Source organism: Ctenopharyngodon idella, chromosome 6 (assembly GCF_019924925.1).
Source record: "Ctenopharyngodon idella isolate HZGC_01 chromosome 6, HZGC01, whole genome shotgun sequence".
Lineage (NCBI taxonomy): Eukaryota > Metazoa > Chordata > Actinopteri > Cypriniformes > Xenocyprididae > Ctenopharyngodon > Ctenopharyngodon idella.
Genome location: NC_067225.1, coordinates 295,021 through 309,965, shown reverse-complemented (window position 1 = coordinate 309,965; position 14,945 = coordinate 295,021). Strand labels below are relative to the sequence as shown.

Here is a 14,945-nt window from a genome sequence, read left to right as displayed (position 1 = left end):
ATATTCCCTATACTAAAGTGTACCCCTCTACAACCGTTCTCCCAAATTTCTTTTCCTGTGTTTATTCTATTATTTGCTCCATGGTGTTTTATCTCACTTTGAACCCATTTCCTTTGAAACCCTTCAAGAAGTGGTCAATTAGTTAAAGCCAACCTCCTATCAAGGCACAATTCATATCTGTTGAAAGAGGTACTAGATACTCTTGGGCGTAGTATAGTGTCCATAGTTCATAAATGGCTTGTCAAGGGGACTATGCCAGAGTGTTTAAAACATGCTATTGTCCAACAACTTAAGAAACCAAATCTTGACCAAAATTGAATCAAAAATGTCAAATGTGTTCTGTACTTATCAGTGGTGTTGTCAGACAACAGACGGGAACAAGAGGGTCACAGTTAACACTTTGTTTATTTTGAAACAGAGGCACGAACACAGGAACAACACTGGTAAGTAGTTTGCAGATATGAGCACGTTGATGACAGTCACTTAGCTGAACAGATAATGAGTCCTTTCTCTTTAACAGGTTACACGCTGGAGGAAGATGAGACTTGACGATAGAGTGGAGACACAGAGACATAAGAAGGGGTAAGGAGTCCAGGTAAGTGTGAACAAGACCAGACACTGAGGTGAGGTAAGTGAGAGTCTATATAGTTCTGGTGTAATGCGGTGCAGGTGTCGTCGATTAGAACTCTGGTGATTGGGAATGAGTGGGCGGAGCGTGGAGATCCAGTGACGATGATCTTTGCGTGAAGGTGATGGGAACTGACTCTGTGACAGTACCCCCTCCTCCACGGGTGGCTCCTGACGACCGGATGGGATGCCGATGACAGGGTCAACCTCGACCCCGAGGAGCAGGACGGTCAGGATGGTCTTGGTGGAACTGTGTGAGAAGAGATGGATCTAGGATATCATGACGATTTACCCAGGACTGCTCCTCGGGGCCGTAGTCCTCCCAGTCGACTAGGTACTCCAGCGCTGGACCCCGTCGTCGAGAGTCAAGGATCGTCCGCACCCGGTAGATGTTCTCGCCTTCGACGATCTCGGGAGGAGGAGGTACCGCATCGTCACCGGGATCTGTGGAGGGAGGAGACAAGGGTTCAGTGTGAGGCTTTAACAGTGATACATGGAATGAAGGTGAGATACGATACTGTGGGGGCAAGTTGAGCCGGGAGGTGACTTCGTTGAGCTGCCTCTGGATGGTGAAGGGACCTATGTACCGGGGACTCAGCTTGCGACAGAGCAGTCGGAGACGGATGTCCCGGGTCGAGAGCCATACCTTCTGGCCAGGTTGGTACCGTGGAGTTGGGCCTCTTCTGGCATCAGCCTGTTGTTTGTGTCTCTGAACTGCCTGTTGGAGATGTACATGAGCTGAGTCCCACACTCTCTCGCTCTGCTGGAACCAGTTGGAACCTCTGAGGGCTCACCCGACCATGGGAAGAGTGGAGGTTGGAAACCCAGGACGCACTGGAACGGGGTGAGCCCTGTGGTGGTCTGACGGAGGGAGTTCTGGGCATATTCTGCCCAGGGCAGGAACTGGCTCCAGCTGTCCTGGTTCCGGTGGCAGTATACCCGCAGGTATCTCCCGATCACCTGGATCTTCCGCTCAGTCTGGCCATTGGTCTGAGGGTGGTATCCAGATGACAAGCTGACACTCCTAGGAGCTTGAAGAAAGCCTTCCAGACTCAAGAGATGAATTGAGGCCCGCGATCCGAGACGATATCCTCTGGTATTCCAAAGTGACAAAACACCTGGTTGAATAAAGCCTCCGTGGCCTCCAGTGCTGTAGGTAGTCCCTTTAAGGGAATGAGTTTGCAGGTTTTTTGACGGTGAGTTGGTGGAACGTAGAGGACCTCAGGACCTCCCTGTGGAGCAGGGTCGGTGGAGTTAGCCTCGGAGATCTACTGGTTGACGGTCCATTGGATGGGACTGACAATCATGGCTGGAGGGAGGATGGGCTCTGGATCCTTTCTGGATCAGGTTGGTACAAGCGAGAGAGAGCATCAGCTTTACCATTCTTATCTCCAGGACGATAGGTGACAGTGAAGTTGAATCTTGTAAAGAACAGGGCCCAGCGAGCTTGACGATGATTGAGTCTTCTGGCTTCCCGTAGGTATTCTAGGTTACGGTGGTCTGTGATGACTTCAAATGGATGAAGCGCTCCCTCCAGCCAGTGTCTCCATTCCTCCAAGGCTAACTTGATGGTGAGCAGTTCCCTGTTACCGATGTCGTAGTTCTGCTCCACCGAGGATAGCTTCTTAGAGTAAAAGGCGCCGTGGTGGTTCACCCTGCCGCTGGGACAGTACTGCTCCAACCCCGGTGGATGAGGCATCAACCTCCACGACGAAGGGGAGCTCAGGGTTAGGATGGACCAGGATCAGAGCGGTTTGGAAAGCTTCTTTGAGCTGATGGAAGGCTTCTCGGGCAGATGGGTTTCAGGACAGAGACTTGGGCCGGCTCTTGAGTAGTGACGTGAGGGGTGCACTGAGAAGACTGTAGCTGTGAACGAAGCGTCGGTAGAAATTGGCAAAACCCAGGAAACGTTGTAACTATTTGACTGTAGACGGGAGTGGCCAGTTATGGATGGTGTCCACCTTCCTCTGGTCCATCTTGATGCCGTGTGAGTCGATGATGTAACCAAGGAAGTGAACGGAGGTGGTATGGAACTCGCACTTCTCCAGCTTGAGGTAGAGATGATGTTCACAGAGCTTCTCTAGGACCTAGGAGAAGTGTTGGCGATGTTCGGCCTCGTTCCGGGAGTAGATGAGGATGTCATCGATGTAGACTATGACGATCTTCTGGAGGAACTCCTGGAACACCTCATTCATGTAGCTTTGGAACACAGAGGGAGAGTTGGACAGGCCATACGGCATAACCCTGTATTCATAGTGGCCAGATGGTGTTACAAAGGCGGTCTTCCATTCATCCCCCCGGTGGATGCGAATGAGGTTGTACGCGCTCCTCTGGTCCAGCTTGGAGAAGATGCGAGCTCCACGCAGCTGTTCCAGGGCTGCGGGGACCAGAGGAAGGGGATAGCTGAACTTGACGGTTTGGGAGTTAAGATGGCGGTAGTCAATGCACGGCCTCAAGCCTCCGTCCTTCTTGGCCACGAAGAAGAAGCTTGAAGCAGCAGGGGAAGTCGATGGATGGATGAATCGTTGGTTGAGGGCTTCCTTGACGTACTCCTCCATGGCCTTTTGCTCCGGGATGGACAATGGGTAAACTCTACCCTTAGGTAGAGTAGCCCCAGGTAGCAGGTCGATGGCACAGTCCCATGGCCGATGAGGTGGAAGTTGAGTAGCCAGTCGTTTACTGAAGACATCCTGGAACGCCCGGTATTCTGGAGGAATTTCAACATTACGGTTAGTCTCTGGACTTTCAATGGAAGTTGACATAAGAGGAACATACTTGGAGTGGGAAGGATCAGCTTGAACTTTCATGGTAGATTTCTGGATAGAAGACATGCAGGAATGGAAACAATCATCACCCCATTTCAGGATCTCCCCGGTGTTCCACTGAATTTGAGGGAGATGTTGCGTGGGTGTCCCAGGATGATGTCAGCAGTAGATCCCTCCAGTAGATCCCTCCAGCACCACAAATGTTATGTCCTCCAAGTGCAGGCAACCGATGCGGAGCGTCAGTGTGGGGGAGAAGTGAGTGATGCGACCACGACCCAGCGGCTTGCCCTGAATGGTCTGAATTTGAAGGTTCTGCTGACAGCGATTACGGTGTATGTTGAGCTTTTGTAGAACTTGGGTGCTGATGAAGTTTCCTGCTGATCCAGAATCTATGAGAGCTTGCGCTGAAACACAGACATGAGAATTCATCAGAATGACTTTAGTTCTAGTAAGAGGTGCAATACGAGTAGGGACTTGGACTGTACTCACCGCTGGGCGTGGTGGTCGAATGGGACACACTGCGATGACATGTTCTTCTCCCCCACAATAAAGACACAGGCGTTGTTGAATTCTTCGTTGACGCTCCGCTCGGGTGAGGCAGAATGAGTCCACCTGCATCGGTTCAGGTGCTGGAGGGGCGACAGATGGTCAGAGAATTGACAGCGGGTGGAGAGAACATGCTGAGATCCGTTGAGCCACTCTGATGGATTTCTGTATAAGGCATTCAAGACCCATAGTGTCATCGTACATGACCATTAATTCCTTTACTTTAGGAGTGAGTCCTTGTCGAAATGCTGTAATCAGTGCAGTTTCATTCCAACTGCTGGCAGCCGCCAGCGTGCGGAAACGTAGTGCATACATACTCACAGTTTCTTCTCCTTGACGTAAGTTAAATAGTTGTACGGACATGTACGGACAGGTCAGCCGAATTTTGTCCAAACACTTCTCGGAAAGGATTGAAGAAATCACGGATTGTGGCGGTTACAGGAGTGTCGGATTCCCAAAGGGGTTGAGCCCATTGTAATGCTCGTCCGGAGAGGAGGGATATTATAAACACCACCTTGGCACGTTCCGTCGTGAAGAGATGAGATTGTGCTTCCAGATACAATGAGCATTGTAAGAGAAACCCGCTGCAGTCCTCCGCCCTGCCGGTGAATGTCGCTGGTCGGGCCATGGGACTGGCAGAGGCAGCTGATGAAGTAGGTGCAGTGGGTGCTGAGAGTTGTAGTGCTAGGCAAACGGTGTGCACGAGGTCCGGAGTGACTGTTGGTGAAGTGCTCATGGGAGGTGTTGTGAGGGAGGATCGCACCGCATTCACCAGCGTGGCAAACGGATCCGTGGTGCGATCCTCACCTGTGTTCGTGGAGCCCTGCATGAGGTCTGGTCTTCTGTCAGACAACAGACGGGAACAAGAGGGTCACAGTTAACACTTTGTTTATTTTGAAACAGAGGCACGAACACAGGAACAACACTGGTAAGTAGTTTGCAGATATGAGCACGTTGATGACAGTCACTTAGCTGAACAGATAATGAGTCCTTTCTCTTTAACAGGTTATACGCTGGAGGAAGACGAGACATGACGATCAAGTGGAGACACGGAGATATCAGAAGGGGTAAGGAGTCCAGGTAAGTGTGAACCAGACAGTGAGGTGACGTAAGTGAGAGTCTATATAGTGCTGGTGTAATGCGGTGCAGGTGTCGTCGATTAGAACTCTGGTGATTGGGAACGAGTGGGCGGAGCGTGGAGATCCGGTGACGATGATCTTTGCGTGAAGGTGGTGGGAACTGACTCAGTGACAGGTGTGCGATGGTGTTTTAAAATGAGAAGGCAAAGTCCTCATTTATGTCCCTGTTACACAATTTTAAGTTAACATTACATAAAAAGAGAGACCAAATACAATTCTATTTTGTTATTTTTACACTATGTAATGTTCTATTTATTAAAACCAAGTATAAATTTCATCAAGTTAGTGTTTTTACATTTTTTCCAAAATAATAACTAAAGGCAGTAACAATTTAAACAATGTATATTATTTATAAACTAATATTCAGCTTTTCTTTTTAATAGTTAATTTATTTTCAGCAGTCATCAAGCTTGTACGTACACACTGGTCAGTGGTCACAGACATGAAGATGTACCTTTAATTTCACCACGCTGATTGCTCACTAAAAAAATCCTGAGTCATCATGTTTTCTGGCCATTTCAAGTTTGATTTTGACATGAAATAAAGCGGTGATATGTAAGTGACAGTTGTTTACTTACTTTTTAATTAGTCTTCCTATTAACGGCATCACTGTCTTCATTCAGGCCGATTCGTCGAGAACGTGCACGAAAACAAGAGGCGGGATTTATCACACGAACCAATCATGTCTAATCATAACCGATCATATCCAATCATAGCACAATTGAGGCATTGCCTCCTCTCACGTGACTTTCCCCCATTCATTCTCAATTACCCCCCACTAAACCCACCGCATGCTATAGAGGCTCTGCTTTATTTCTGTGAGCTGAAGGGAGGCACAGACACATGGACTCCCTGCTGTAACTTTACCTGCTGGTGTTGCTGTTTGACGCTGTTTCTTTAGAAAAACAAGTGACTTTTACACTTTTTAATGTCAAATTTTGTAACATTATTTTCTCATCCAGTTTTTTTGAGGAGGCACTTCCTGCCTTGCCTCCTCGGAGGAAACGCCCCTGGTGCTTATATGCAGGGCCATGCACAGACATTTTGAGGGGCAGTGGCCCAAACCAAAAAAGGGGCACTATAAGAGGGTTGACTCTGAGGCAGTATCATCTTAATATAGAGAATGAATAACAAACCTTTTACAATCATACTGTAAATAAAATTGTTAGGCTTTAGTGCTAATTCAATTTATGTTGTTGTAATTACTCTTCCATTCAAATAATTTAATGTCTATCTTACTTCTTATCACACTCTAGCATATTCCTTTACTGTCAGCCAGTTTAACAGTCTTCCTGTAACTGTCTGATTCTCAGTGGGCTCTCCCTCACTCTTTGAGCTGCCTCATCTTGAATGAAAGTATTAGACGTTTAATTTAATATCATACAGCATAAATCTATATTATAAAGGGTACAATGGGGACAAAGGCACACCAGTGTAAAAGCACTTTTCTTAACCGCTTTTGATGATGTACGTAGAAATTTGGCTGAGCCTTGATGCGATCACGGACAGAAATGCAAAGTTGATTCTGCGCTAATTTGATCTAATATTTAATGTTTTTGTTTTTGTTTTTTTTAAATGTTGTAGATTTATGTAGCAAATGAGAACTAAAAATTTATTGAATATATTTTGAGACAAAGGTCTTGTTAATTATTTTAAGACAATTAAGAATATGTAAATGTTTGGTATTTGGGGTAAAAGGCGCCCTTTCTGTTGCAGCGAAAGGCACAATATTTAACATGATAATAAACAGCCGGCTGACTTTTCCATTTGTTGACATGACATTGTTAGATTCCGTTGGTAAATATCATCAGGTTGGGTGTCCACCTTAGAGATAATAACCATATTTATAATGAAACCATCATATTTAAAAATATGATATTATTCATATCATATGATAAAATATCATATTTATTTGTTTGTTACTACGTTAAAGCTATACCAAATTATTAATGGATCTCATTCAATGCTTTCAGAATCTTTATGTTTTTAAATAATTTTGTTTCTGTATTTTTTTTAAAAAAATGAACATTCATTTTTGTTCAATAAACATACTATCATTAAAATAATAGTATATTTATTGAACAAAAATTAATTTTTATTTATCAAAATAAACGAAAAATAGCACAAACTTTGCTAAAGTGATGGCTTTGAACAAGTATTAACTTAGACATTATTAAAACATTATTTTTTGCTAAAGTATTTGTATAAATAATGTGTACCTTTTGCCCCATGCTGGTTTTGCCCCATGTGTGGGTTAAAAGGTCCCCCCTCGCCACCTCATACATTTGTAAGATTTTTAAACAAATCAAAAACCACTTTTATGATTTATTTTCACACAAAATCTGTTTCTCCATCTATGTTCAGTAAAAACATATATTTTTTCTGCAATCGTACACCATGCGTCACGGTTTAGCTCTGTTCATGGGTTTCTAGTTTAGTTTTTATTGGTTTCAGCTCATGTTTGCCTGTGTTCCCTTCATTTGACCCAGTTTCCCAGTGTGCCTGATTGTTGCATTCCTGTCACCTGTTGTTCTGGAATTACCTTGTTAGTCTTTTCAGATGTGTCCCAGTTCCCTTATCAGTTCTCTGTGTATTTAGCCCTGAGTTTTGTCCTGCTCAGTTGTCTGTTATTTGTTACACATACGTTCCATTGTTCCTGTCTCTCCTTGTTTGCAACTACGTGTTACACTATGGGAGTAAAAGCACATTTTCCTTAGGCTGTGCCTTTAGCCCCATTGTACCTGTTACGGACAGAATAGCAGGAGACACAGATTGCAAGCAAATGGTGTTTTATTGAGGAACAGCCAGGTAAACAACAGCAGAGAAGGTAAGTAGATGGCAAAGGATAATAGAAGGGATGAATTAACAATACTGATACTGTCCTTTTCTTGCAGGTTAGAGGATGGAGGTAGAGTGGATGGCCGGAGACTGGATGAAGGAACGGAGAAGGTGAACACACTCACACACAGATGATGGGAACACAGAGACTGGAAAACACGCTGGAGTAGAACAGGTAGATAATAGAGTATACAGGGAGATCAACTTGAGGAGTCCTTCGTATGAATGAGACCAGACAACTGACAGAGGTGAGTGGAGTGTTTTAAAGTCTGTGGTGATAAGGTGCTGATGGGGAGCAGGTGTGTGTGATCAGTATTCTGGTGAGGGAGTGCGCAGTGATTGGCTGATGGAGGAGCCTGGCGTGTCTGTGACAGTAGCCTACTATGCTAAGATACAACTCACTTAGAACATTTATAGTATATTACCTTTTTAAATTATGTATACTATTAATATAGTATTAATAAAAGTATTATAAATATGACGTATGTTATAGATACTAATATCAAGACAATTGATTAATAGGTAACATACTTTACACAGAAGTTAAAGTGTGACAAACTGTCTGCTAAATATTCTATATGATGATTTACCCACTGGCATGCTGGAGCTTTGAATCCATATTTGCAATGATGAACAGGCTTTAGCAGCCTCCCTTTGCTCTTTCTCACTCTGTCTTCTTTTTTCTGAAAACATTGTGTTTTGTCTACAAAGTGTGCCGACAACAGCAAACTTGGTGTTATTTATATTAGATCAGATACAATCATTTTATTAGACAAGAATTCTAATTATCTTCCAAGAACGTAGATATTTTGCACAAGTTGTTAGCACTATTAGAAGACCAGGAGCAAAACATTACCGACAGAAATACAAAAACAAACTACCAAAATTACTAATTCCGCAGATCAACCACTGTCTGTAATGTGGAGTGTAATTAAGTTGGCTTGAAAAAGCCAACTTATTGATATTGTACTTAAGCTTATTATTATTAAGTTGGCTTAAAATTGGCTGATATTGTACTTAAGCTTCTTACTAAGTTGGCTTGAAAAAAACAACTTACTGAAATGCTATTTAAACTTATTATTAATGGTGCTTGCCTCTGGCGAAGCATCATTATTGTTCTCTTGCATACTTATTAATGGTGCTTGCCTCTGGCAAAGCATCATTATTGCTCTCTTGCATACTTATTAATAATGCTTGCCAAAGGCGAAGCATCATTATTGTTCTCCTCCATACTTATTCTTCTTCTTCTGGACAAAATTTCGGCGCGTAACTCGTCCCGCAGCTTTTGTCCTAGACCCATGAATGAGGCGTCAAATCGTGCGGAATATTGAGGAATGGTGTGCTATGACTTTTATAAGCGATCGGGTGTACGAAAAATCACCCGAAAAATCCCATAGACTTAACATTGCGACAAACTTTGACAAGTCATAACTCTGGATCACAATGTCTGAGGCGAGGGGGTGGGCTCATTTTACTCAGGCAACCAATCAGTCTCTCAGGATCACTGTGAAGCTATCAAGCCATGCCCTAGCAACCACTTAGAGCACCCTAGCAACCACCCCATAGACTTCCATTGAAAAATAGATGAGATGGATATAAATGAATCAGAACATCATAGAGACATGTGAGTTTGGCTCTTTTGATTTGGGCAGACATGCAGTCTATTAGTTTAAGCCTGCTAACTGTCTAGCCATGCCCTAGCAACCCAAACCCAAAGAGGGATATCTTCAAATCTGAACCTATATCTCTGCATCAGAGCATCGTAGAGACATGGCGGTTGGTTCCTTTGACTCATGCTAGCAAACAGAACTTTGGACATGCTACACATGCTAGCAGTGGATAGCTACATGCTAAGAGTGATTAGCTAAGTGCTAAAACGGGCTAAGAACATGCTAAGAACTCTATAAAAACTCCATAGTAACCATCTGTGACAACTACCAACCACCTAGTAACATCATAGCAACCACTCAGGTTACCATAGCAACCACCCAGAACACCCTAGCAACTGCCTAGCAACACCTTAGTGACCACCCCAAGTACCTTAGAAACTGCCTAGCAACACCCTAGCAACCACCTAGGTTACCCTAGCAACCACCTAGCAACCACCCAGAACACCCTAGCAACCGCCTAGCAACACCTTAGCAACCACCCCAAGTACCTTAGCAACCGCCTAGCAACACCCTAGCAACCACCCAGATTGCCATAGCAACCGCCTATCAACCACCCACAACACCTTAGCAACCATGTGGATGTGCATGTGGATTTGGCACTTACTCGCTCTTCTTGTGTCTTTGCTTGCATCAGTCTGGCATGTAGCTGGACGTGATAGATGCTGTAGTATTTTTTAGCACGAGCGAACTGTTGCCGCTGTTCTTGTAGCTTATTCTGAGCAAACTTCTGCTGTTGGATCCTCTCCCTGAACTCTCTCTGAAACATAAAATTCAGATTCATTGAGATCTTTTAATTTTGTGTGATTTTGTCTTTATGTGTCTTTATTATGAGTTTGCTCTTACAAGGCGCCGGTTGTGTTCCTGTTCTTTGCGGATGATCTGCACCAGCATGTCATGTCTTTTCTGAGCTTCTTCCAGCTACAAATACAAATAAAGTAAACCCACTGCATTCAGAGCTGAAACCTGTGGACCTGGGCTGGGTACACTGATCAGAAGTGGTCAGCCAAGACATATCAGTTTAAAATTAACATACGTTAATATGTTATCTTTCGCTACAACATTATGCCAGTGTAAGGCTTCAGAAGGCTTGAAATATAGTGTCATATGAACTACTTTTATATTGTTTTTTCTTGACAACCCTAGTATTCTTTCACCATATGAAAGAGAGTACTCCTTTTAGATATTGCTACTAAACCTGAACTGAAGAAAAAGTCAGAGTTTTGAAAAAAACATAGGGGAGTAAATGACAGAATTCATTCAATTTCATTTTTCATGAACTATCATTTTAAAAACATTGGTTGTCTAACAAAACAGTAAAGGGGACACTTGATATTTGATTTTCAACAATGTTTTGATCTGCCTGCATCAACATGTGAACTGAACTGAGCTGGATGATGACATCACTGTTTACTCCAGTGCTGATATAGATAAATTAATAACTATTGATTCTTACAATAATTCAATTCTGAATTTACTTAACCTAGACAATGACACCATTCTTTTTTTTTTTTTTTACATTTAGACATTTTTTATTTTGATATACACCACAGGCATAACATTATGACATCCACATGGCAGGACCCAATGTTTCCCAGCAGAACATTGCCCAAAGCATCACACTGCCTCCGCCAGCTTGCCTTCGCTCCCCACGTGCATCAGTGAGCCTTGGCCGCCCATGACCCTGTCGCCGGTTCACCACTGTTCCTTCCTTGGGCCAATTTTGATAGATACTGACTACTGCAGACCGGGAATACCCCACAAGAGCTAAAGTTTTGGAGATGTTCTGACCCATTCGTCTAGCCATCACAATTTGGCCCTTGTCAAACTCACTCAATTTTTCCTCCTTCTAACACATCAACTTTGAGGACAAAATGTTCACTTGCTGCCTAATATATCCCACCCACTAACAGGTGCCATGATGAAGAGATAATCAGTGTTATTCACTTCACCTGTCAGTGGTCATAATGTTGTAGTGAACAGCAGACATGATGGCACCAGAGCTTCACAACAGACATCCTTTTGTCCCACTTTGATTAATACAAAAGAGTGTGATAGGACCCTCAGCGACAACTAAATGACTATTGTAATCAAGACTGGTGGAGGACAGGAAAGATGACATCAAGGGCCCATTGATCACAGGCTAATCTCATCACGAATTTCCTTTGTTCACCTCAACCCTCCATGCCTGAGCCCAAGGTGTGAATGGCCATGGACTCATAGGACTACCAAACTGGTTCTGGCTAGAGCACAGCAAGAACAAAGAAAAGAAAGACAATTTCTAAACATATTGGCTTGAAATCACCAAAAATTGGCAGGAATACTGTAAGGAACATGTCCTATACAGTGCACAGAGTTGAAACCGCACCTGGAATAAAAGCCAATGCAATTACACCCACTGAGACAAAAATGACCAATTCACATCAAGTTTGGACTCTACGGGTTCAGAACACTGCCACAAGGACTTTGAGAAAGGTTTGAAAAAGAAATAAAGCATTTCCAAGGTCCTAAAGACATTGTTTTATTTAACTGTGTATTTTGGGGCAATGTAACAAGTTCTACAAGATGAAAGGTGGGCGTGATGGGTGGAGACCTGGAATACTGTGACCCAATCACATCACCACATCAGGAAAGGCGGGAATTAGTAATCCCCTCCCTAACGGGAAGGAATAAAAGCTTTCCCAAGTGAACAAACCCTTGTTCTGAGTTTCTGACCTGACGAGGGAAGAACAACAGCACGACCAAGGTGATACTCTTGCGAGTAAACCTTTCATCGCACGGACTTTCAAGCAGCCCAACGGCTTCTGCAGAGGACTTTGGCTCCTGACCTGCATAACTCAAGTACCTCCAACCTACAGAAGATACTCCGGACCAATCACCATCTGAGCTACAGTTCTCTGGATTACACAAAGACCTCCAGCACTCAGTGCAGCTCTGCAACTGTTGGAAAGCTATCCAGTCTCACACTGCACACAGAAGGATACCAGTGGAAGACGTTTCCCATTCCCGGACTGATCACCCGACCAAGTGAAATGTAGATATAAGCTAATCAAACCTTTTCCCAAAGGCCTTGGCATTAGGTTGTTGCTATATGAGATTGCTATTTGTGTATAGGCTGTTTATCTAGGTTCAGCGTACACAGATACATTAGACACGTTATCTGTATTCATAGTATATGCTTATTTACTATTTCACACCAGCATGCAGAAAGACCACAATTGACTCCCCCATAGACTGCTAATTACCCATTCATTGCTTTGTCCAATCCGTTGCTCATCTACTTGGCATTCATTTTTTTTAATGTCCATTTGTGTTGTAGTTTCTGTTTGATTATTGATTAAATTTTCTTAGTAGTTTAGTCATTTTCCTTCGTAGTATTTAGTGAGTGTGATATTTTACTCTTGTATCTTTTTGTTAATAAATTAATTTTATTGCAAACTGTGTCATTCTTGTGTTGATAATCAGAGGCTCTACAAGCTCGCCCGAATCTCACTAAATCCTTCAGATTGGTCAGATGATAAACTTCCTCCAATTTATAAAATTATAATTCAATCTTCCATGATTGTTCTATATTGTCAAGGTGACATTCCTTGCTGGTGCCCCAAAAATATTGGAAGGAATCATCTGACTCAATATTAATATTAATATTTAAGACCATAAATAACTACATTTGTGGTGCCCTTGTGTGAGGTTAATCCAAAATCACTACAATGTTATGCCTGATTGGCGTATAGAGGCAGTGCTTTAATTGACATGCTGACAGTATTCTGATAATACTAAATGTAAACGGGGAAATGAAACTACTGAATTTAAATTTAGCAACCTAATGGGCCATAAAAACAGTGTGTTTGTGTGTGTTAGATCTCTCACCTGGTTTAAATGTTTGGGCAGTGTGTGTCTGCTCTGGTTTTTGGAGGAATTGAGCTGGTCAATCTGTCTGAGCTGTTGTTTCCACATGCGGGACAGAGTGTGAGGAGAGAGCTGCACCTGTGGAAACTCATCCAGCAGAATGGGAAGAAGATTGTTCTCCTTCACTCTCACTAGGTAAAATGTAAAAACATATGAAGCAAATTGTTAAAATGTATTCATATAATAAAGAAAATCTGATAAGATTAAGTGAGAATTAGTGGATGCTGTTCTGCAGTGCTGTTTATGTTTGTGTGTGTGATTTGGCATACATGTTTACAAGGATACTTTCTATGTTTCATTTTACAGTATAACTGTGTAGTGAACAGCAGACATGATGGCAAAATGGTGTGATAGGACTCTCAACGACAACTATTGTAATCGGGACTGCCAAAGGTAGAGGGCAGGAAAGATGACATCAACGGCCCATTGATCACAGGCTAATCTCATCACGAGTTGCCTTTGTTCACCTCAGCCCTCCATGCCTGAAACCAAAGTGTGAACGATCATGGACTCCCAGGGCCACCAAACCGGTTCTGGCTAGAGCACAGCAAGAACAAAGAAAGGCCTCAAGATCTCTAAACACACTGGCTTGAAACCACCAAAAATGGACAGGAATACTGTAAGGAACATGTCCTATACATCTTTTTACTCATCCAGGAAACTGTGCACACACAGTGGAAACAGCCAATGTAATCTCACCCACTGACATAGAAATGGACATCTAGGTGATACATCAACCAATGCAACAAGTTCCACATGATGGAAAGGTGTGACATGATGGGCGGAGACCTGGAATGCTATGACCCAATCAAATCACCACAGCAGGAAAGGCGGGGATTAGTAATCCCCTCCACAACGGGAAGGATTAAAAGTTTTCCCAAGTGAACACACCGTTGTTCTGAGTTTCTGAAATGATTAGGGAAGAACAACAGCACAACCAAGGTTATACTCTTGCGAGTAAACCTTTCACCGCACGGACTTTCAAGCAGCCCAACTGCTTCTGCAGAGGACATTATCTTCTTTATCTCCATAACTCAAGTACCTGCAACCTACAGAAGATCCTGCAGATCAACCACCGTCTGACCTACAATTCTCTGGATTACACAAAGACCCCCAGCAGCTCTGCAACTGTTGGAAAGCAATCCAGTCTCTCCCACTGCAAACAAAAGGATACCAGTGGAAGACGTTTCCCGTCGCCAGACTGATCACCTGAAACGTAAATATATGCTAACCAAACCTTTTCCCAAAGGCCTTGGCATTAGGTTGTTGCTATATGAGATTGCTATTTGTGTAGATCTACCTTTCTGACCACATACAACCATATGTCCCAGCAAGATCCTTTAGGTCGGCGGACTACATGCTCCTGGCTGTACCTAGAGCAAGGCTGAAGCATAGAGGTGATAGGGCCTTTGCAGTTGCTGGCCCTAAACTATGGAATAATAATTTACCATTGT

At 43.4% G+C, this 14,945-nt stretch overlaps 1 protein-coding gene and 1 long non-coding RNA gene across 5 annotated transcripts in view; both read right to left on the bottom strand.

Moving 5' to 3' along the window:
• LOC127513802 (centrosomal protein of 95 kDa-like) overlaps positions 1-14,945 on the bottom strand; it is a 221,996-nt gene that overhangs the window by 61,704 nt on the left and 145,347 nt on the right. For all 4 annotated transcript variants that reach the window (XM_051895858.1, XM_051895859.1, XM_051895861.1 and 1 more), the window contains 3 exons: positions 13,453-13,622; positions 10,429-10,503; positions 10,190-10,342 (listed from right to left, as the gene is read on the bottom strand). In XM_051895858.1, coding sequence (XP_051751818.1) covers positions 10,190-10,342; positions 10,429-10,503; positions 13,453-13,622 — 398 coding nt within the window. The remainder of the gene's footprint in view (positions 1-10,189; positions 10,343-10,428; positions 10,504-13,452; positions 13,623-14,945) is intronic.
• Positions 389-7,176, bottom strand: LOC127513815 (uncharacterized). Its single transcript, XR_007930507.1, has 2 exons — positions 3,882-7,176; positions 389-3,796 (listed from the first exon to the last, which is right to left on the bottom strand). It is a non-coding gene; the product is annotated as an uncharacterized LOC127513815 (long non-coding RNA).